This window comes from Macaca fascicularis, chromosome 16 (assembly GCF_037993035.2).
Source record: "Macaca fascicularis isolate 582-1 chromosome 16, T2T-MFA8v1.1".
Lineage (NCBI taxonomy): Eukaryota > Metazoa > Chordata > Mammalia > Primates > Cercopithecidae > Macaca > Macaca fascicularis.
The window spans coordinates 40052889-40077711 of NC_088390.1; the positions used below are offsets into that span (position 1 = coordinate 40052889).

General features: G+C 40.7%; 2 protein-coding genes across 2 annotated transcripts in view; one reads left to right on the forward strand and one right to left on the reverse strand.

Moving 5' to 3' along the window:
- The window catches only part of ASIC2 (acid sensing ion channel subunit 2), a 1129045-nt gene that overhangs the window by 675489 nt on the left and 428733 nt on the right, over positions 1–24823 (reverse strand). The window lies entirely within an intron of this gene.
- Positions 21063–21613, forward strand: LOC102134263 (large ribosomal subunit protein eL28). Its single transcript, XM_005583415.5, has one exon. It carries the CDS (start codon positions 21103–21105, stop codon positions 21514–21516), a length of 414 nt encoding a protein of 137 aa, XP_005583472.1. The 5' UTR covers positions 21063–21102; the 3' UTR covers positions 21517–21613.

Below are 24823 nucleotides of genomic sequence, written 5' to 3' on the forward strand. Positions count from 1 at the left end.
GACATTTCTCAGCTGATGCCTCAGCTAGGATGACTAGGACAGTTGGGGGCTTTTGGCATCTTTTGCTCTTCATGTGGTTTCTCCATGTGGATGCATGGGCTTCTTCATAGTATGATGGCTGGGTTGTAAGAAGTGTTCCCAAGAGAGAAATTTCCTATATGCAAGCTCTTATTAAGCCTCCACTGGCATCATGCTTTCAATGCCAAAAACTAGTTACATACCCAAGCCCAGAAACAATGTGGGAGGGGACTATACAAGGGTTTAAGTTTGGGGAGTTATGGTTTGTTAGGGACGGTCAAAGTAAGTCTACCACAAGTATATACAAACTTGCATCTTTTCATTTCGCAAAATTTACTTTAGGCATGTAATCTAGACAGTTACTCTTCATTCTTAACAGTTAAATAGCATTTCATTATCTGGATGGACTGTAATTTATTTAGTTCACATACTAATGGATATTTATATTACTTCCAAATTTTGTTGTTAAAAATGATGCTGCAAAAATATTATTTTATGTATACATCATTTTGCACATCTGTGAGAATATCAGTATGCTGAATACCTATCAAAATTGCTGGTTAAAACAGCATGTGCCTGTATAATTTTGATGGAAATTGATTGACTAATTACCCCACATAGAGGTTGTACCAAATTACATTCCTATCAGCAATGCATGAAAGCAACTATTTCCCCCACACTCCAATCATGCTAGGCATCAAACATTTTTTGCTTTGCCAATAGGATAGGGAAAACATAGTATTTATTTTTGTTTTCATTTATATTTCTCTTCTGATTGAGATCTATCATGTTTGCACATTTGTAAGAACTATCTATATTTTCTTTCTGTGAGCTGTAGTTATTTCCTTTGCCCATTTTTGAGGATTGTTGGTCTTCATCTTGTTAATTTTAAGGAGCTACTTATATATTAAAGTGATTGTGCCTTTGACCATAATATAAATTGAAGATTTTTTTTTCTGATTTTAAAGCATGCTTTTGTTTATGGTGGGGTTTTCGTTCTATGCAGAAATTGGATTCTATATAACCAAATTACTCTCTTCTCCCATGGCTTCCAGATATTGTCATATTTAGGAAAGTTTTCCACATCAACAGATTATATATGTGTGTATTTATGTATATGAATGCATGTGTGTGTGTGTGTGTGTGTACATCTACAATCATGGGTCACTTAACAACAGGGACACATTCTGAGAAACAAATCGTTAAGTGATTTTGTCATTGTGATAACATCATAGAGTGCACTAACATGAACCCAGATGGTATAGCCCACCACACACCTATACCATATGGTAAAGCCCATTGCTTCTAGACTACAAACCTGTCCAGCATGTTACTGTACTAAATATTGCAGGCAATTGTAATAAAATCTAGAAATGAAATCTTATTTCTAGAATTATAGGGATTGAACCTAATCCTAAGAATTCTTGCTACTCAATACACCATATTCTATAATAAGGTATCAGCAAAATAAGCAATTAATATCAGACCTGCACCCCAAAAATGTTGGTTTGTATCCTTCCTGTGCTAATCAACCCCTGAATTCCTTTCATTATCCTCTTCACCCTCTTCACAGGAACTACAATCACAGTATTTGTCTTGCACTGATTACAAGTCTGGATAGGGCTGGAAGTAAATATACTATACATTATTCCTATCCTAATTAAAAAAGCAAATCCCCACTTCACAGAACCCACTACTAAATATTTCTTTATACAAGCAACTACATCCATAGTCCTAACAGTATGATTATTAACATAATGTACTCTGGACAATAAACAGTTATAAAAGTCTTGAACCAAACAGTATACACAAATAAAGTTTGTGTATCCAAAGCTATCTAAACATAGAAATGTATAGTGAAAATACAGTATAAAAGATTTTTTTAAACTGGTACACCTGTATAGGGTACTTACAATGAATTGGAGCTTGCAGGACCGGAAGTTGCTCTGGGTGAGCCACTGAGTGAGTGGTGAGTGACTATGAAGGCCTAGGACATTACCATACACTTTTATATGACTGGCAGTGCAATACATTTGTTTACACCAGCATCACTACAAATACATGAATAATGTGTTGCACTATGATGGTACAACAGCTATGACACCACCAGGCAATAGAAAATTTTCAGCTCCATTAAAATCTGATGGGTCATCCTCATATATTGTCCATTGTTGATCTAAATGTCAGTATGAGGTGCCTAATTGTATATGTATGTATATGTAAATCAATTGCATATTTTAAATCTTTATATATTTGCTTTTGCATTAAATTCTTTACTTTGCCAAAAATTCTTTTTGGTGTAGGTTGTGAGGTAGGGATTCAATTTTATTATTTTCTGGAGGCTCAGTTGCCTCAATGTTTATCACATAATCCACTTTTTGTCCATTAATTTTAAGTGCTATCTTTTTCGTATACTAAATTATCTCATGTATCTGGTTGGATCTGTAGGCTTGCTATTCTGTCTCAATGATCTATCTGTCCATTCATATCCAGTAATATATCTTTAAAAAATATCCTAACATTATCTATTCTAAAGTCCAGCTCATCTCATCTTGTTTCAAAAACAATCTGTTGTTAATTTTGTTTACTACTGCATTAAATTTGTAGACGAACTTAGGAGAATCCTCTTGATTTTTGAATTTTCTTTTTGGCCCAGTCTTTTCCTTGGCCCGATCTTGATTACTCAAATTAATCTGTTACGTCTAAGTCTGTTGATGTCACACCTCTGGTAGGAACATCCTGGGGCAAATTGGCCTGGAGCTGTCTGGGTGTAGCAGGCTAAACTAGAGCTCAGGTGCCTTAGGGACTGGATGGAGGCAGATTAAATTGATACTAGGTATGTAGTCAGGGGACAAAGCAGGATCATCTCAAGGGTACCAGAAGAATCTGAGTAGAATATTCTGTGGACCAGGTCTGAGGAGGTCAAAGGAATGATGAGAACCAGGAGAATAAAGAGAAGAGGGGTTTCAAAGGAAAGGAGGTGAACAGACAGTATGTCTCCCTATTGCGGCTCACTTAGAATCTGGGGCCTGCTTTGAGGGGCTATAAAGAGCCATGAAAGGCTTGATATAGGTTAAAGTCAAGGTGAATTCTCTCTAGGTGAAAGGGCTGTGAGTAACGTGCCTGGTGGAGAGTTTGTTTTGAGAGACAGAACAGTGATAGGAAAGCGCTCTAGAATAGATGTCAGATCATTTGGATTCTTTTAGTTCTAGTGCCGCGACCAATTTATTAGAGGATGGTGGGATCAATCATGTTTGCATGTTTTTAAGAACCATCTATATTTTCTTCCTATGAACTGTGATTATCTCCTTTGCCCATGCTACTTGCCCACATTACTTGCTTGCTCATCTATAAAATCAGGTTGAGGTAGAGTAGCTCTAAGATTTTTTCCTAATGCAGTGTTTTATGGCTCTGTGATTACTTTCCAGAGTGTGAGAAACATTCATGGCCTCAGGTTATGGGTAATATTTCCCAGTCATCTGAAGTCCCAGCCAAGGCCATGGGGTTCGAAACGTTTAAAACTTCAACCTAGTGTTTGCACATTTACAGAGTCTGGGAAACTTGAGTTCTTCATATGAAAATGTGTTCCATCCAATGGCTCCTCCACCATCAACAGAATAAAGCCCTGATGTCTTACTCTGGGGTGAGAGCACCGTCGTGATCTAGCCTAGCATTCTTTTTCAGCTGCACCACCCATCCTCCCTTTCAGGAATTCTATGTTCCAGTCAGGCTGAACTTCTTGTGATATCCTACAAATGTTAATGCTTTCTTGCCTCAGTGTTTTTCTTTATGTTTTTCCGCTACCTGAGCTACTCTTCCTCATCTCATAGCCAAATCCAAGCCATACTTAAGTGCCAACCTCAGATTTTACCTCTTCTCTGATGCTCCCTGTTCTAGTTGAGATCTGGAAGTTATAAGGGGAAGAGACCCAGTCAAGCTAGTTCAAGCAAAAGGAAGTGTATCACAAAGCTCCAATGGATAATGTCGTGTACAGCCACAGAGAGAACAGGGGGTGAGATACATGTGGAGTGAAGGAGGACTCTAACTGGGACCTGGGGATGCCACAATGGATGCTACTGTCTCCATCTCTCAGGGTCAGTGGGATTCCCTTCATCTCCGGTCACCTCTGCTTTTTCTCCATGCAGCGTTTCCTCCCTGCTTGTCCTCTGTGTCTTCTCTTCTCCTGTCTTCTTGTTCCCCATCTCACTCAGCAAATAGAATCGCTGCCCCACGCTGCCTACATGATTTCCTTAGCACCCACTACTGACGGATGTGTCACTTTGTTTAAATTCTTAACAGAAGGCATATGGCTGGTAAGTAATTTTTTAAAGGTAGCTATTAACCTAAGAAAACAGAAATTGTATGGGAAAGAAAATGTATCACAAAAAAATTTTTTTTGTTTAGTAGCGAACAGTATTTATATAGCTATTAGAGTGTAAACACTGACTTGGTTTAGTAAAAAAAATTGAAACCAAATGATATTGGGAGAATAGGAGAAGGGGCAGGGAGGTGGTAGATATCAATTAAATGCTCTTCTCTCACAACAACAAGTTCATGTCTAACTCTGAAAATCCGGGAGGAGCAACATAAACAAATCATTTAAAAATATAGCGGTAAATCCAGAAGCAGCTAGAAAAGTTGAAAGAGGCCACTGCTATCGGGTTGTGGGGCTGGGGAGTGGCAGTAAATGTGCAGGGGATTTATGTATTTATTATAAGGCTTTCTGTAGCTTTTTTTAAATTAAAAAATACATATGCATGCATTCGTTTTAAAATGGCTCTTTTAAAAATTATGAAATAATGTAAAGAATTTAACATTTTTTAAAAAGCTCTAATTCTAATGAGATGCACTCTCAGAAATCTGGCAATATACAGAAGGCCCCGTTTCCTGGGGCTTCCCAAGAGTGCTGTTTTCACTGGACAATTAAGCAGATGAAAAGTTTTGTTTGTTTTTGTATCAGACAGATTTTAGTTACACATAGGCACACACACGTGCACACAACATAACCTTACAGATAAAGACATATGTCCTCCATTCCAGTCCTTTAAACTCCATCCCCCAAGCAATTAGGAACATAAATTTAATGTCATTCTTCCTAGTCTACAGTTTTAAATATTTTTACTACAATACATACGCACATACATCTTTTAAAAAATACTAATTTACTTATTATGTTTTGAAATTTTCATTTAAATGTTATCATAATGTACATATTATTCTGGTGCTTGCTTTACTCATTTAATATGTTGAGACCTATCTATATTCACATATGGATCTAGTGCCTTCATTGTATTTCATCATATGAGTACAGCAGAATTTATTTTGCCTGCCAACTTTTTTACTCTTACTCTTATGTGGCAGTGAATATCTTTATGCAAACCTCATGCCAACACATACAAAAATGTCTCCTACATGTATACCTAGACATGGAATTGCTGGGTTACAGGGAGGCACATTTTCCATTTTACTAGGTCACTGGGTCAGCATCATTTTTAAACACAATTAAATAGCGCTGTTGGCAGATTCTGGTTCCTGGGTGACAGGCTTGTACAGACCGGCCCAGCTCGGGGTGGAGGCCATATCTGAAATACCACCTGTGTCACTGTCACAACAGTGCTGGAGGCTCTCTTTTCAGAGGCGGCAGTTTTGGACCAGAGCAGAGAGACACATTTATTCACGTTCTTTCTAACAAGGTGGTGTTTGACACTTAAAGGACTGATAAGGTTCTTTTCTTTTTCACATATATGAGGGGAAAGCCCTAGGTAACATACAGCGAAGAAGACCGAGGGAGGATGAGCAAAGTAGAAATATAGAACACATGACATGGACAAAGAAGGCCCCCACGGGTGGGAGGTGGGTGTATACATTTTTCCGTTCATTCATTATCAGTACAGCTGACTTTTGAACAATGCAGGGTTGGGCTGTCAACCCCCATGTAGTTGAAAATCCATGCATGACTTTTGATGTCCCCCAAATTTAACTAACAGCCTACTGCTGGCCAGAAGCCAAACTGATAACATACAGTCATTTAACATGTATTTTGTATGTTACATGTATTATACACTATATTCTTACAATAAAGTAAGCTAGAGGGGAAAAATGTTATTAAGCAAATCCTAAGGAAGAGAAAATATATTTACTATTCATTAAGTGAAAGTGGATTGGTATAATTTGGATGTGTGTCCCTTCCCAAATCTCATATTGAAATGTAATCCCTAATATTGGATGTGGGGCCTGGCGGGAGGTGATTGGATCGTGAGGACGGATTCTCATGAATGGTTTTGGCACCATCCCTCTTGGCACTGTCCTCATGATAGTGAGTTTTCCTGAGATTTGGTCATTTAAAAGTGTGTGGCACCTCCCTCCCTCTCCACCCCTCCTCTGGCCATGTGATGCGCCTGCACCCCCTTTGCCTTCCACCATTATTGTAAGTTTCCTGAGGCCTCCCCAGATGCTGAGCAGATGCCAGCATCACACTTCCTGTACAGCCTGCAGAATGATAAACCAATTAAACCTCTTTTCTCTATAAACTACCCAGTCTCAGATATCTCTTTATAGCAATGTGAGAACAGACTAATACATGGATCATCATAAAGATCTTCGGCTCATCATCTTCACTTTGAGTAAGCTAAGGAGAAGGAGGAAGCAGGTTGGTCTTGCTGTCTCAGGGGTGGCAGAGGCAGGAGAAAATCCACATAGAAGTTGACCCTTGCAGTTCAAATTCATGGTGTTCAAGGGCCACCTGTATTTGTGAAGAATGTGTCAGACTTGGAACTAGATTCTGGGGCGGAAAGTACCATAAGAAAGGGACAGTTCCCTTTTGACTGATATGGTAGATGAGATTTGGAAAGTCTTCTTCATTCACATCCTTTCCATAGAAACAGCCCCTGACTATGGGCTACCACCTTTCTCCCAACCATGGCAGTAACTGCCCTCACTTCTCACTCTTGAAAACGGAGTCAGCTGTTCAGATCAGAGTCACTTGACTAAGGAATGCTGATCCTAAAACCACCCAGTGACCTATGATTCACACCCCACATCAAGAAGATGAGTGGCACCATCACATGTGTGTGTGTGTGTGTATATAATCACTATATATATATCACTACATATATATATCACTACATATATATATACACACATATATATATATGTAGTGATATCTCTTCATATGATGTTGCAATGCCATGAAAAGAACTCTGACTGTCAGTGACAAGAGTCTGGGGCCCAGAGTGTATTAATAAACTGAGGATAACTTTTGTAGTGAGTGTCTTGAAAGGGTTTGATTATTTTGGGAGTACTGTACATTGTAGATAGATGCACATAGTAGGTGTTCAATTAATATTTGTTGATTAAGACTTGTTGAGTAGTGTTCAATGCTTGTTTAGATGTGATAAGTTGGAAAGTGGATTTTATTAATTACAAAATTAGAACTACTTTATATTCACATAATTCTTTGTTTTCACAGGGTTTTTATATACATTGTTCATTTTAATTTTCATGAGGAGTTATAATACCAGCATACTATTTAGATATAGTTATTATTATATAGGTGGTTATCATTAGGAGTGAATCACTATAATGTAGCGGTTAAGTGTGGATACTGTTGCCAATCTTGCTTTCCATCCCAGTTCTACCTCTTATGGGCTTTATACATCTCTGTACTTAAGATTTTTCATTTGCACAATGAGGAGAAAAGCAGCATCTACTTTGTAGTGTTGTCATGAACTGAATTCATGAATTCATGTGTGTGAAATGCTTAGAATAATGTCTGGCACATAGGAAATTTTCAAACGTTATTATTAGCTATCATTTTTTTTTCGACCAAGCTGGAAGCTGAGATTCAAGAGGATCAGTTTCATCCCAGGCCACTTTGCCAGTAAGTGGCCCCATCAGAATTAGAAAGCTATCAATAAAAGCAAAGGAGAGAAAGTGTGAGACACAGGTTTTGGTTCCCACTGCAAAAAATCACTGATAACTAAATTGGGGTGAATAAGTACTTGCCAGCCTGCCACATGGGGTGTTGATGAGGTTTCAACAAACTGATGGATATGCAAAGTCTTTGAAAACTGAAGTACAGTGGTGTGGCTGCATTATTCTGCTGGGGAGGAAAGGGCATGAGGCTGGGGCATGGTGAGGCTGAATGAGGTCTGTGGCTTAGGAGAAAGAAAGGAAAGATGGAGACCCGCAGCTCATTTCCTGGGAGCATGGGTAGGCAACAGTGTGGATTCATCACAGAGCCCCCAAGCAGGTGGTGAGAAAACGCAGATGCCCCACTTCTGCTTTTTGAGCATCTCATGTTATTCAACATTGTCCATGTATTTGTGCAAAATGCTATCTCCTCATTGGGAGACTTCACCAGCTCCCTGTGCTAGTGGCAGGAGAATAGGAGTTTCCTAAAGGGATCTGTTCAAAAATGAAACTCATAAATGTATTCCTGATAGAGAGGGAACAACTGGTTTCTTAGCCAACTGAGTTGCCCTGAAATCACCACCAAGGACAAACTCTGAGCCTGTAACACTGGTTCTCTCCTCACAAGAACCCCATGAGTCATGTGGAGAAGAGATGTTTAATTCCATCCAGCAGGTAAACAAATGGGCCAAGAGAAGAGAATTGATGCACCCAGGATCACGTGGCCCACCCTTAGCGTGGAGCTTCTGGCTCCTGGTGACACTGCTCCCAGCCACACATGGGGTGCCTGCTGAACAGAGCCCCTCATATCTCCTTCCCCACTACTAACTGTCATGGGATGCCAGTCTCAGGCACCAGAGTCGGAGGAACAAGTCTAGTCCAGGACCACTTTGGGAATCCATTAGTGTGGGGTTGATGCATTTCCTAGGAAAGCAAAGAATCTCTGCATGGCTTTCCCAGCCACATCTCCATAGAATAGCAACATAATGTTTATAATCTCTTATCTGTTTCTTCTCTACCATTCTCCTTGTGGACAATGGTTACGGCTCATCTACATGTCTCCCTCTCTCCCAAAGTCAGCAGTAGAGACAGCACAGATTTCTGGTTGGGAAACCATGGTCTACACCACAGATACAGTACCCCAACAAGGCTGTAAAGAAGGAGGTTGTTGGTTAAGAATGTGGGCTTGGTGGCAAGACAGAATTGAGTGTGAATACAATTTTGCTATTTCTTAGCATACGTTTATTGTTTCCAAATTTCAGTGTTCTTCTCTGTAAAACAGAGATAATAATAGTGCCGGTGCCATGATCTTACAGGATGAGAGGAGTACATATAAACTGACTACAGGACTTTCATTTTTAGCAAGTTAGTAGATTACATAGCCTGCTGGATAAAATATCGTAAATATATATTTAATAGTGTATCTATATTTAATGGAAAAAAAACCCCTGAAAACTAGAAGGTTAACAAAGACCAATATTTTGGTTATCCTGAGACAAGGATACATTTTCGCAATTAGCTAGAATTTTTAGCAGCCACTTGGATATAGAATATGAGTCCTTAAGCTCACATTAGGCAAAGAATTGGAATTGAGATCCCAGACTAAGTTAGGATCCTCAAAGGGTTGGGACTCGTGGAGAAGGTTAGAATAGAAAAGAATCTTCCTGCCCACTCAGCGAAATAGCAAGAAACTTTGCTTTCCTCTGGACTCTGGGGAGGTGAAAAAAAAAGTTTTCTGTTGATAGTTTGTAACCATGACCTCAACCTCACTTGGATTTGGTATTTACCTTTATCATATCTGTTCAGGAAATTAACACAAAGAGATCCCTAGCTGGAATACCCCTAGAGCTTCCAGCAAAACAAAATCAAATTCTGTCCTGCCAAATACAAGCTCCATTACAAAATACGTGAAGAAGCAAGACACTGTGAGTGAGGCAGCAGACAGCATCCATAGAAAGACAAGAATTCTCAGTGCTTCAGAGGAGAGAACTATCAGAATGGAGAAATAAGATCCACTTGAAAAAAGTAAAGACAGATGAGACAAGGATAAGATACCACTAATAAAGCATTCACAGGGAAGGTGGCACGTAGTAAGCAAGTAATAGACATTAGTTATTATTCATATTAGTGTTAGGGTTCTGTTTTCACGGAGGAAAGGAAAACAAATCTGAAAGGCAATCCGTTTGTTGATCACTAGTTCTCTTTAGACACAGCACTTTGCAGGCTAAGGAGCATAAGACCAGGGCCAGAGAGATGGGAGGGTCCATAGATGAAGGTCTGGAGGTAAAGCCTCCTTGGTCCCATCCTGACTATTCCCCACGTGACCACGAGAAAATCCATCCCATTTGCAATAATCACAAATCTGACCTCCCAAGGCTGAAGTAGAGAGTAGAATTAAGGGAGCATTCTAAGGCTTGCTGTAAAATTAATCACAACACAATAATAATTTTAAAAAGTCGTTGCCAGAGGGAGAAAGGCATAAAGTCACTGAGGTCACAGTATTGAGCTATCATTTTGATGTACAGTTCCCAAACAGATCAGTCTACTCTGACTTAGAACACATTATTTTTTATAAAATTACAACGTATCAGGGAGAGCAAAGAACCTAGGATTCTTCAGATTAAAAACCTGGGATGCAGATGGACAGCCTAGGGTACTCTAAGAAGTATGTTGTGTGTGGTGGGTGGAGGGGGCATATGACAACTGCCTTTGCTGGAGTGGAATGGAATACCAATCAATCTCTTGTCCCTCTGTTCGATTTTTTTTTTTTTTTTTTTTTTTTTTTTGAGATGGAATCTTGCTCTGTCACCCAGGCTGGAGTGCAGTGACGCGATCTCCGCTCGCTGCAAGCTCTGCCTCCTGGGTTCACGCCATTCTTCTGCCTCAGCCTCCTGAGTAGCTGGGATTACAGGCACCCGCCACCACGCCTGGCTAATTTTTTGTATTTTTAGTAGAGACGGGATTTCACCATGTTAGCCAGGATGGTCTCGATCTCCTGACCTCGTGATCCACCCGCCTCGACCTCCCAAAGTGCTGGGATTACAGGCATGAGCCACTGCACCTGGCCCCTTGGTTCAATATTTAATTCTGCACAAAGTATATGATTGACCAAGCCTTGGATCATATCATTTACGGTCATACCTGACTACAGTCAATAAATAAATAGCTTGCTAAAAATCAATAAATAAGGAAATAATTGTCTTCTATAGGATTCAAAATGAAAAAAGACCATCATTTTTGTTATAGTTCTCAACCCAATTCACTCTTACACAAGGGACAGAAAGTAGGTCTGAGTCTATCTCCAGCAATAGGCTGAATTCCAAACGATGTTGGTCCCAGGGTCTGTCTTGGTTTGAAATGAGTTCAAGGTAGGGTTTGAGCATGTTGACACAGTATAGACTTCCTCCAAGTCAGGGTCAACCATTGGCATTCTACGCTGAGACAGTCTTTGCAGTGCTACCTTGGATAATTCATTCTTACCAACTTGATCATTAGAGATCAAGTCATGAGGTATTTGCAAGTCACTTAATCGGCCAGAAAGCCTTCAGATTAACATGGCCATCAGGCTTCTCCCATTAATGTCTTTTTGCAAAGAATAGTCCAGCCTGCCTCTGCACATCAATCTGTATTAGTCTAAGGATCATTCTAACATGTATGTATTTCACTGTCGGTACTTCTGATCTGATGGACAATTTGTCTAAGTGAGTTCTGCAAACATAGAAGTTCTGCAGACATAGAAGCTGGTGGCATTGAGCTCTGCTGTGCCAGCTGAGTGGGGAAGGTGTCACTCTGGCATGGTGGATAATAGGGCTCATTCTGGAAGGTGGTAACTTCTTCCTTTCATTCTCTCCAATGTGACATCATAGAAAATGTCCTGGTTTAGGGATCAAGATGATGTGAGTTTGTGTCTTGGCTTTGAAGCATACTCACTTTGGTACTTACCTCAGTTCCTTCATCTGTAAAATGGTGATACTCACCTCTCCCAATTCTTGTAAGGATTAAGTAATTTAACACAATGCTGGGCATATAGGAGGTTCTCAGTCATAGTTAGCTTCTTTCTCCTCCCTGGGGTTGGGGGTGGGGGTGTCACTGATTTAACCAAGCAACACACATAGAGACAAGGTTTTAAGGCAGGAGGAGGCTTCCTATGGAGGAAGAAAGGATGAAAACCTGAAATCTCTTAATCCTCAGCTAGGATAGTTCACTACAACTTGAAATATGGGCAACCTAATTCTCCCTGAGCTTCCATCAAGGGAGAAGAGCCAGAGTCACACCTTTAACTTCTATGACAGCCAACACACACCATCACACTTTAACTGGTTTCCAAAAGGAAAAAAGCCCTTGCCCTGAGGGAGGAATTAGGGAGATCCCTATGAGCAAGGTGACCTACACAATGACAGCCCAGGACATCAAAGATCCAGCAGGGCTGGAAATTCGGGAGTTGGGACACAGAACAAATGTCTTGATAACTGTGATCTACTTGTTATAAATATCACAATAACCACATTTGTTCAGCTACTCAATCAATGAGGTTAGCTATATAAGTGTCATATGTTGCCTTCCCTGAAAGTGAATCTGGGAGATTTAATGATTCATTCACTCAACAAATATTTATTAAGCATCCTCTGTATGCCAGGCAAGGTACCAGGAACTAGGGCCATTAGGTTCCTGCTTTCATGAAGCAGAGAGACTAAACAAACAATATCAGATAGTGGTATGTTCCATGGAGAAAATAAACAGAGTTACGGATTGTGCCCAGGGTAAGGGAAGAGTTCATTTTAATAGTGGCCTGGGAAGGCCTCCGGGATGGTTACTTTAAGAGGAGAAATGAAGAATACAAAGGAGGCAAGCATGAAAAAAAATCTGGGGAAAAATATTCCAGGCAGATGGGATAGCAAGTGCAAAATCCCTTTGGTTTGTCAGAAGAATGGAAAGAACCTCAGGATAAATGGATGTGTGGAAAAGAGTGAGCAAGGGGGAAATGCTAAGAGTTGAGGCTGGAGAGATGGGAGCTATAGTTTGTATCATGGCCAAATATTTGGATTTTAATTAATTAAAATAGACTCTCTGGTAGTTTGGTTTCTTTCTTTTCTTTCTTTCTTCTTTTTTTGTTGTTGTTGAGACAAGGTCTGGCTCTGTCACCCAGGATGGAGTACAGTGGCATGACCTCTGCTTACTGCAACCTCTGCCTCTTGGACTCAAGTGATCCTCCCACCTCAGCTTCCCGAATAACTGGGACTACGGGCACATGCCACTATGCCCAGCTAATTTCTGTATGTTTTGTAGAGATGGGGTTTCACCATGTTGCCCAGGTTGGTCTCGAACTCCTGAGCTCAAGTGATCCACCCACCTTGGCCGCCCAAAGTACTGGGATTACAGGTGTCAGCCACTATGCCCAGCATACATTATATAATACTAATATATAATGTCTTTGGTAGGTTTTAAGCAGGGTAAGGTACATTCAGGGGAGAAAACCTGGGGCATTTAGCCTGTCCATGCCCTCAATTCTGTAAGCTCGCCTCTAGGCGCACATGATTGTTAGACTACCCTCCTGTCCTCCCCTTTAGCTAGGAAGGCCAGGCCAAAGCTCCTAAGCTCTGACCTTTAGCCCTCAACTCCATCCGTCCTGGCCTCAGGCTTTGGCTTTCACAATCCTATATACCATTCAGACCCAGGTTTTAATACCTCCAACTTTCCCACTCACTTTTCTATTTTATTCTGAGCTCAGACCACTGTTCTCTCCCTACTTCCTGAACTTTACCTGTGCCTGGACGCCTTAAATCATAGAGAAACTGAGGCAGGATAGGTAGTCAAGGAAGTGACCATGTTCTTGGGACCCAGCAACCATGGTGACCACATAGTCAACACAATAAGCCTCAGCATTCGCATTGTAATTGGACTTTCTCCTGAAGAGAGCATGCGCGTTTTGATTTTACCTGTCCTCAAACTGACCCTTTGCTCATTATGTGAAAAACACAATCCTGGGTTGAGATTCAAGAAGCTAATGAGATATGTGGTATATGAACAAGCATGTATAGCTACTGTGCATGTGCACCCAGAGAGCCATCCAGAATATGCTTACCTGTAGCACCTCTTTCCACCTCCCTATGAATAATCATGTATGACTCCTGTAAAGGGAGTCTCCCTAGTGCCAGTCTTTGCTGTCTCATCCTTGCCAGTAACCCACCCTGAATTCTGTCTCTCTCAAGGTGTACTGCCTAGTCTGCACCTAACTTATAAAATATATTTTTTTCTTTTCCAATAAATTACTCTATGCTGCAATTCTTTTGCTGTGTGTCTCTTATTTAAATTCTTTTAAACTAAGAGGATAAGAACCAAGGTATCACAGCAGCTGTCAACAAAACAAGGGGCAGAAGTTCACGGACCAAAGACTAGGATCAGGAGTCACGTTCTGCCTCTGCTGCCTTGGGGATCATTACTTGACCCCTGTGGTCCTCTCTGGAGCCTCTAAATTGTACTGTGTTGAGGTTGGACGCAATGGTTGTTAAGGTCCTTTTCAACTTGGATGCTTTAACCTGGGGTTCAACCAATTCAAGAGAAATAGGAATAAACTAACAGGTAAGAAGTAGATACACTATATATTTGAGATAAAATGACTCCTTATATTGGGTTTGAAAGCACTCTTTGGTTTTGAAACCCCACAAAACCTCTCTTCAGCCCCTGAGCTCTTGGCTTCCTGTAGGCGTATGTTTGTAACACACATATGTCTTCCAGGGAACAACATGAATGTCAGTGTCATTTAACTGGAGACTTGCCTGGTGTTTGTATTTGAAATGAAAGTCTTGGAACTAGTTAGCCTCAAATGTAGATTAGCCAAAGCATGAAATTTTTCTTCCTGCCTCTTTCTTTTTTCTCACAAATTAGCATTTTACATGAGTAATGTATGTTCATTATTCAAGAACACTATGGAGATAGATAATATAGAATTGAAAGTCTCCCAGAATTTTCTATTGGTCACCACTGTAAAAAATTAGTACATACTCTTTCCTTTAATTAATCAACTAACTAATTTATCATATGTAAATGTACTAAACATTTTTTTTAATGTTTGTGGTTGGCTTAGCAGTAGCCCCCAAAGACATATTCACATCTCAAACTCAAGGTAAGAGTGTTACCTTATTTGGAAAAAGAATCTTGCATATGTGACAAAATTAAGAATTTTAAGTTGAAGAGATTATTCTGAAATATTCAGGTGGGCCCTAAATGTAATCACACATCTCATTATAAGAGGAAGGCAGACAGAGATTTTAACAGAGAGAAGGCCATATGATGATGGAGTTGAGAGAAATTTTAACATGCTGGCCTTGAAGATTAGAGTGATGTGGTCACAAGTCAAGGAATGCCAGTAGCTACCAGAGGCTGGAAAAGGCAAGAAATGTGTTCTCCCTTAGAACCTCTATGGGGAGGACAGCCCTGCCAACACCTTGGTTTTGGCTCGTTGAAACCTATTTCTGACTGACTTCCAGAACTGTGAAATAAATTTCTGTTGTTTTAAGCCCCAAAGCCTGTGGTAATTTGTCATAGCAGCCACAGAAAATGGGTACAATGTTCAAGGCCTAAAATGGAAAACAGCAGTCCACTTCACCCATTTCCAAGCCCCTAGTTTTGTTTCCCAGAGGCAAATATTTTAAATCCTGGAGCAGTTACTTCTGGAATTTTTCTCCATATTTCTAGTTGAAGTGCATATATGTGTTAGATGTGTGCCCACTGACTTTGTATTTTTGTTTTAAAAATGTTTAGAAACTCTTATACCTCCTCAACATATACATATATATGCACATGTACGCATATATACACCCTTCTCTTCATCACATTCTCAACTTCCAAAATAATATATACATATCTATGTGTGATATATATATATCACATTCTCAGCTCACTGCAACCTTCAGCACCCAGGCTCAAACCATCCTCCCACCTCAGCCTCCCCAGTAGCTGGGACTAGAGGTGTGTGCCACTATAAACAGCTAATTTTTTTTTAAAATTTTTTAGAGACAGGGTTTCACCATGTTGCCCAGACTGATCTCAAATTCCTGAGTTCAAGCAATCCACCCACTTTTGCCTCCCAAAGAGCTGGGATTACAAGTATCAGCCACCGTGCCCAGCCTGTAGTCATATTTTTGTGTCATTTATTACAGTGATATAAACTGTATCTTAGCAGTTCTGTGTGGTGTACTCTGTTTACATTTTCCTTCTTGAACAACCTTTTGTTTTTCCTGGAGTTAGTAATTGCCTCAAGTTTTTATTTGCCCACTCCTTTTATGTGCATATCACCATAACTCCATCCTCAAACTCTCTGCCAGAAATAGAAAATGTCTCTCAATATATTCAAGCACATGAAATAATCTCTGATTTTCATTCTGTCCCTACCTGGGAAATACCTTTCCTAGATCTTCTCATCTTCTTGGTTCAATAAGAATTGGTTGCTTTTTAGTATTTGTAACTGTACTGTTATTCTGAAATCCATTTCCCTCTTTACTGTTGGAGTGTCAACTTTGTTTATCTTCTGTCTCTCTTTCTTCATTGTGCCTCATTAAAATGAAGTTTCAAAATTCTAGTAGCTGCTGAAGAAAGAGTGAATGCTGTGAACATTCTTTGATTTATTGCATATCTTTATCTTGACTATGCATAGAAATCTAGGAAACTCATTTTACTTCAGAGTTTTGAAGACATTTTCTTACTGTCTTCTAGCTTCTGATAGTGCTATTGATAATTTTAATGCTTTTGTTATTTCTGATCTCATGTATGTGATCTTTCTCTGAGAGTTTTTGGGATTTTATTTTACCCCATTACTCTGATATTTTATAATATTTTATTCATTATGCTGGACATAAAGTAAGCTTTTAAAATCTGAAAACCTATAACCTTTAATTATGGAAAATTTTCTCATTTTAGTTCTTGGGTAATTTTCTCAATTCTAATTTCTTCATTTCCTGGAACTTTCCTCAGTTACGTTTTGAAACTTCTAACTAATTTTTTAACACACTTATCTTTTCCTTACTCTTTTCCACTACTTTGTCTTTTTATTCTACTATCTATATTTCTTTTCAAATATATGTATACACGCATTTGTCCATTCTATCAAACTTTGTATTTTGGCTCTCATAATTTAATCTCTAGGAGAAATTTTATTTGTTATTTTTGAAGCTTCTTTTACAAATCATGTAATTCTTGTTTCATGGATTCAATATTTTTTACCTCTGTGAGAATGTAGATTGGAGAGTTTCCCTGCATAGTTTTCGCTCCTCTGATTTCTGCGTTATATTTGTTTTCTCCAGGCTCCTTTGCTCTGTTTATCTGCTTTTCAGTTAGAGGTGTTATTCAACTGTTTTAATATCTGGTATCCCTTCGCATTTAAAAGTAAAGCATTGCAGAGATAAGCAGCTTCATGGGCATGCACTTGACTTCCATTAGGATGCTCCTGCAGGCATGGAGCCATTTTTTTAAAGGAAGATCAACTGACAGTATCTGTAAGAATCCTCTCTGTTGGGTCAGCTTGACTACCCTCCAATCTTCTGTAAAGGGCTAGAGGACTTCTATTCCTAATTCACAGTTTTCAGTACAGTAATCCGCACCTCCCACTCTGCCCAAGCTGTGCAGGGTATTCTTGAGTTATAAGTTCCTCTGGGACAACTTCTTCAGAGAGCAAACCTCCAGTCTCCTGCTAGGTAGGGGAGGGAGAGCTGTCTAGTTGCTTAAGGTAAAGAAGGGAATGTAGGGGTCAACTTATTTCTTTTATGGAGTTTCAACCAATTCTTTACTTTTAAGCTCCATCCACACCTTAATTTTTGAAGACATCTATTGCCTTAAATTCTAAAGTGTTTACAGAGTTCCAGAATGGAAATTGGTTGGCTTCTTGTTTTACCCACCCAGCAACCTTATGGGCATTTTATTTTGGCTTTCTCTGCTATGCAAAGTTAAATTTTAGTTATCCATCTGTCTTCTAACATTCAAAGTTATCTTGATATTTCTCTGTTTTTTTCTTTCTTGATCTTCATCTTCATAAGCGCATGCTTTTAACAAAATCTCTTTACATTCATTTTAGTGGGGTCTTGGAGCAGAACAGGGGAAAACACCTAAGTTCTATTGATCACATTTTACAAGAGCCTGTCTCCTTCTGTCTTCTCTTTCAGCTCTGAAGCCAAGATCTCCTCCTCTGAATTGGTGGCTGCAAAACTTCTTTCCAAGTGCAGGTATGTGGCTACTACCTCTTTTCTCTACGGGATGAGATTTCTGTGCTCCACGTCCAGTTGGGAAAAGAGAAGCCTCATCCAGCCACAGGGTATCCCACTCCAACGTCACCACTCTGCACCAACCATCTCCTCCCTTTTCCTCTTCCAAATCACAATCTCCTTGGCTATCTTGGTCATAGAGACTCCTCTCCTCCGTGTCTTCAAGATCTCAATGATCCTTCACCCAACTCTGACTTCCTTCCTGGCACAAGCAGGAGCCCTGTTTCAAAAATTTCTGGTTGGGCTTATTGCCAATAACACCTTAATTTAATGTCTGATATTTTATTTTTGGCTTGTTGCCTTGAGCCTCAGTTTTCTAAAATGAGGGAAAAAAAGTATAATTACCGACTATTCTGGGTCAAGAGATATCCTGCCATGAACACAACCTTTAAGCTCTCTGCCTGTTTTTGAACAACACATTCAATACTCTGTAAAATGTAAACCCTACATCTTTCTGGCTCTCGATGGAATCCATCCTGAACTTGCCTTAAATCGTAACTCTAACACCCTAATCTTTCCAGCATCTATTTCAACTGCCTGTTTCCCTTATTTCCAATTTTTCCTCATAGTCTTCTTGAAACTAAAGATAAAGTGTATATGCCTCCTGCAGTGGGCTCAATAATACCCTTCTCCCACAGAAGATGTCCATGTCTGAATCCCCAGAAACCGTGAATGTTATCTTATATGGCAGAAGGAACTTTTCAGATGTGTTAAAAATCTTAAGACGGAGAGATAATCTCGGATTATTCATTCAGATGAACCCAATGTACTCACAGGTGGCCTTTCTAAGAGGAGGTTAGAGAGCTGGTTCATGCTCTTTCTGCCACATGAGGTTATAATGAAAGTCAGCAGTCTGCAACCCAGAACAGGGCCCTCACTCACGTGGCACTGTGATCTCAGGCTTCCAGCCTCCAGACTGAGAAGTAAATTTCTGTTGTGTAGAAGTCGCCCAATCTATGGCACCTTGTTATAGCAGCTAGAACTAACTAGGACAGTTGTGTTCATGTCTTGATTCCCAGTCCGAACAATTTCTTAAAATAAAACACTATCAGTTAAGGGATTTAATTTGCAGTGGCTTTTGCATTGGGGGAAATGGATAATATAATGGGTATAAAGAACCCCTAATATGCAGAGAGACAGAACAAGTTCAAGCCACTTACTTTGTGCCTTTAAACAAACCACTTAACATTTGTAAGCACCTATTCCTTTATCTGTACCATGTTGATTCTCTATTTGGACATTTTCCAGTGACATGGATGCTCAAGTCTTTCTGGGCAAACCATTTTATCACTGCAGTATTTATAACCCCTTCTTTCTTTTTGCATTGACCTTGTTATCTTTGCTCCACTTCCCTAACATCTGTCTCCACACATGCCATGAATTAATTATCTCTCACTTCAAGCTCCATAGGTTGATGGAGCAGAAAGGAGATGAGATTTCCCCTTATGGGTCTGCATGGATCCTGAGATCTGACTTCTGCACCACTGTCCATCCCTCTCCAACCACATTATGTCAGTGCCACCAGCAAGCCATGTGGCAAGAGAGACACACTGCCTAGTCTGTTTCCCTGGAAAGCACAATCCCCACCACAAGTAAAGAAGCTCCATTTATTCATTCATCCATCTAGTCATCCTTTTAACCAACAAATAGTTACTGACCATCTATTATGCATCAAGCAGTCTGTTAGATCCCGCACACACAAGGAAAAATAAGACAAAAGCCAACCTTTGAAGTGCCGCAGGGAGCTGACTGGATAATGGAGGAAACAGGTCCAGAAATCCACAACCACTCTGTAGGAGCTATGATCAACAGAAGTGTACCTGAGTTGTGGCACCTGTGTACCTGGGTCAGGTCTGCAATCTGATGAGGTCATGGGAGGCTTCCCAGAGGACATAATGCCTGAGTTTTCAAGAATGAGAAGAAATAAGACTCACACATTTACTTTTACTTTTTTTCTGGACTTTCTGATTCTTTTAATAGGGAACGATAAAATACGATTGATGAATAGGCCTTTAAAGATTACATAAACTAGTCATCTGATTTTACAAATATGAAAACTGAGGGAGAAGAAAGGTTATGGCATATCCAAGCATATTGGTAGCGATGCTTGAGGAAATCCTACTAGAGCAGTTTGGGTCCTTGTGGCAAGAGTTATCATACTATGAGGCTTTTTCTTGGGTCACCGAATTCACCTAGAGATTAGTTGAAGCCTGCAGGCCCTGGGTTATAAATAAGATGATGCTATTTTGTTAAAAAGCAGTAGTTTGAGTGGGGGCACTGTGCTGGCTTTATAATTTTAATTTTAATTTTTTTGAGACAGGGTCTTGCTCCAGGCTGTTATACAGGGACACGAACATGGCTCACTGCAGCCTCCAGCTCCTGGTCTCAAGCCATCCTCACACCTCAACCTCCCAAAGTGCTGAGATTACAGGTGTGAGCCAACACAGTACAGCGCTGGTTTGAACTGTAAGAGTGGTGTTGTGCTTGGGTAACACAGTTTGAAGGTGCAGTGGGGCACCTGTGCCTCTGCTGCACTGCAGCCCAGCCTGGAGCCCATTCTCTCTTCAGGAACACCTGGCAAAGCAAGTCACCCATGTTGGTCTGTGATGTGCAGTTCTACCTGCTGAAATGTCCCTTTTCTCTCCCAGTACTCATCATGGATACATGAGCTTCTCCTGAACTCCCTCTCCCACCAATCTTGATGCATTTGCCACAGTTATACCCACCTGGGTCAGAGTCAGGGAGCCTCATCCTCCTCCATATGGGGTCAAAGGGTGGCAGGGTGGGAAGCAATGAATCTCACTTTTGTTTTCCCTGAGTCTGGTCAGTCTGTACTTGTATTACTCTGTTCTCACACTGCTATAAAGAACTACCTGAGCTCTTTCCGTCTCAGGTCGCCGCTGCGAGACGAGCCGCCGCCATGTCTGCGCATCTGCAATGGATGGTCGTGCGGAACTGCTCCAGTTTCCTGATCAAGAGGAATAAGCAGACCTACAGTACTGAGCCCAATAACTTGAAGGCCCGCAATTCCTTCCGCTACAACGGGCTGATTCACCGCAAGACCGTGGGCGTGGAGCCGGCAGCCGACGGCAAAGGCGTCGTGGTGGTCATTAAGCGGAGATCCGGCCAGCGGAAGCCTGCCACCTCCTATGTGCGGACCACCATCAACAAGAATGCTCGCGCCACGCTCAGCAGCATCAGACACATGATCCGCAAGAACAAGTACCGCCCCGACCTGCGCATGGCAGCCATCCGCAGGGCCAGCGCCATCCTGCGCAGCCAGAAGCCTGTGATGGTGAAGAGGAAGCGGACCCGCCCCACCAAGAGCTCCTGAGCCCCCTGCCCCCAAAGCAATAAAGAGTCAGCTGGCTTTCTCAAAAAAAAAAAAAAAAAAAAAAAAAAAAAAAAAAAAAAAAAAAAGAACTACCTGAAACTGAGTAATTTATAAAGAAAAGAGGTTTCATTGACTCACAGTTCTACATGTCTGGGGAAGCCTCAGGAAATTTACAATCATGGCAGAAGGTGAAGGGGAAGCAAGCACGTCTTATCATGGAAAAGCTGAAGAGAGAGAGAGAGTGAAGCAGGAAGTGCCACTTTTAAACCATCAGTTCTTATGAGAACTCACTCACTGTCTTGAGAACAGCAAGGGGGAAATCCGCCCCCATGATCCAATCACCTCCCACCAGGCCCCTCCCCTGATACACAGGGATTACAATTTGACATGAGATTTGGGTGAGGACACAAAACCAAACCATGAGTCCTCTTTGTGTAAGAACCTTCTGTAAGTTTCACCTTCAGAACCAGGAAATTAGTCTCTGACCTTTCTAAAACCCCAAGGTCCCTGGGGTGATGAATGACAGCTAATTTCATAAATGAGGCTTCCTGACTCAATCCAATCATCATCCCCTTTTTCTCCAAAGCTCCCACAATGTAACAGTAGATGGAGAAAGGAATTCCCAGGAATGAATATAGGAAAACCTTTGGAGAAGTTACCGAGTCTAAAACAGTCTGTACGGAGCTAATCCTTGTCTTCTTTCGGGGGAGTTTCACTGAACCACTTGACCTCCAGGGATGACTGCTTACAGTCTCAGTTTGGAGCAGCTGCCTTCTGTGCAGGCAATGGGAATGTGCACATAACGTAGAGGCTGGATGTTTGCAAGCCACCATAGCTTTTCTAAGTCACTGTTCTGGCCCCGCAGCACACAACACACACTGCGCCACAAGAGGGCTCCAGCACAGGCTCCCTGTAATCTTTGTTCCCAAGCATCTTCTTTGACCTACTGTTTGCATCTGTTAGTTATTTATTGCGGCATAACAAGTTGCCCCCCAAAACTTGATGGCTGAAAGCAAAGCATGTATTATTTCATAGTTTCTGTGGGTAAAGAATTCGGGCATGATTTAGCAGGTCTTCTGCCTCTGGGGTCTCCCATGGTGCAACCAGGGTGATGGTAGGAACTGTAGTGATCTCAAGACTCAACTGAGGGTGATGGCGGAGCTTTACTTCCAAGCTTACTCATATGGCTTTTGGCAGGATTCAGATCCTTGTCTGAAGACCTTTCTCAGTTCCTTGACATAGTATAATATTATGCTATCAGGTATCACAGCAAGTGAAGGGCAAGAAAGAGCCAGTCCGATGGAATTTGGTTTTTATGACCTGATCTTGGAAATGACACCCTCTCATGCTTGCTCTATTTATTAGGAGCAGGTCACTAGGTCCAGCCCACATGAGAGGGGTGTAGATTACATAAGTTGTGAATACCAGGAGGCTGGTTGCTTGGGGCCATTTTGGAAGGCTGCTATATTAGTTTCCTCGGGTTTACCATATGACAAACTGGGTGGCTTAAAACAACAGAAATGTATTCTGTCACAGTTTTGGAGGCTAAAAGTCCAAGATTGAAGTTTCAACAGGGTCACGCTCTTTCTGAAGGCTGGAGGGGAGGGTCCTTCTTTGCCTCTTCCTAACATCTGGCAGTTGCAGCAATCCTTGGTGATCTGTGCAGCTGCACAAGTTCAATCTCTTCTCCATCCTCACATGGCATTCTCCTCTTTGTCAGTGTGTGTGTCTCTGTCAAAATGTCCCTCTCCTTGTAAGGACACTAGTCATATTGAATTCAGGACCCACTCTAATTCAGCATGATTTTATCTTAACCTGATTACATCTGCAGACCCCATTCCTAAATAGTCACATTCACAGGTTCCAGGTAGATGTGAATTTGGAGGTAATACTATTCAATGCAGTATAGCTGCCAACTGGTGCCTCTTGGCACATCAGTGCAGGTTTGGGACCATCCTAACCCAATGCTGATCCAGGGATTTTTAATAGCAAAATAGTTAATGCATTTGTCTCCTGTAATCCCCTGGGATCTGGACAATATTTCTGTTGAGAACAAGGCTTTGAGGGATTTGGTAGCTAAGGCAAAGACATCAGAGCAAACTAGTTATGTCTTTTTGATCTTAAAGTCAATTATTTTCAATCCCCTTTCTCTTTCAATACATCTGAAAATGTGGCACACTTCCTTACAAGATTGTATCTCACTAAAGCAGAGTTTCTCAAGTTGGGGGTGGGCATGCCTTTTTGGTGGGGAGAAGAGACTGGGTGGGTGCATGTTGTTTGAATATAACTCTTATATTGACTGCTTTACCCCACTCCCCATGAGGTGATATTTGGTAATATGTAAAACAATGTAAAATGGACACCCTCACTAAACCATCAATTTACAGCAATTTCACCCATACATATACAGTACACTTAAGGTACTCAATTAGTCCTAGAGAAACTTACATAAAAGCATGCAATGAAGCATGTAAAAGAATGTTCATTGCAACATTCATTGTGTGTAATGACACAAATTTGGAAGCAACACAAATATCCTTTAGTAGTGGAATGGCTAACTAAATGGTGGTATGTTCCTAAAATGGAATATTATACAGCAATTAAACAGACTAGATCTCTAAGAATGCATAAAAATAGATCTTGAAAACCATGCCAAGTGAAAAAAAGCAAATTGCAAAACATTACATATTGAATGGTGCCATTTATGTTAAATAAAAACACACCAAACAATACTACATTATGTTTATGTGCATGTATATGTGGCAGTAAAAGTTTAAAAACCATGAACAGGAAGGAAATCAGCCAAGTTCATGGATCTCGATTGCCTTTAGGCTTTGGAGAGAGAACAATGAGACTGAAGAGGAGATCAAAGAGGATTTCGACTTTGTTTATTTCCTTTACACATATATTTTTAGAAACCTAAAACAAAACAACCAAATGTTGTTGTTTCACTGGTATTTGTTATGTTAGGTGATTTCGTGACTTTTTTTTTTTTTTTTCAGACAGGGTCTCACTCTGTAGCTCAGGTTGGAGAGCAGTGGCACAGTCATAGTTTACTGCTGCAGCCTTGAACTTCTGGCCTCCAGCAATCCTCCCACCTCACCCTCCTGAGTAGCTGGGACTACAGGCACAAGCCACCATGCCAGGCTAATTTATTATTATTATTATTTTGAGTCAGGGTTCTCTCTCTGTCACTTAGTCTGAAGTGCAGTGGCAGGATCACAGCTCACTACAACCTCAAAGTCCTGGGCTCAAGTGATCCTCTTGTTTCAGCCTCCTGAGTAACCAGGACTACAGGAAGATGCTG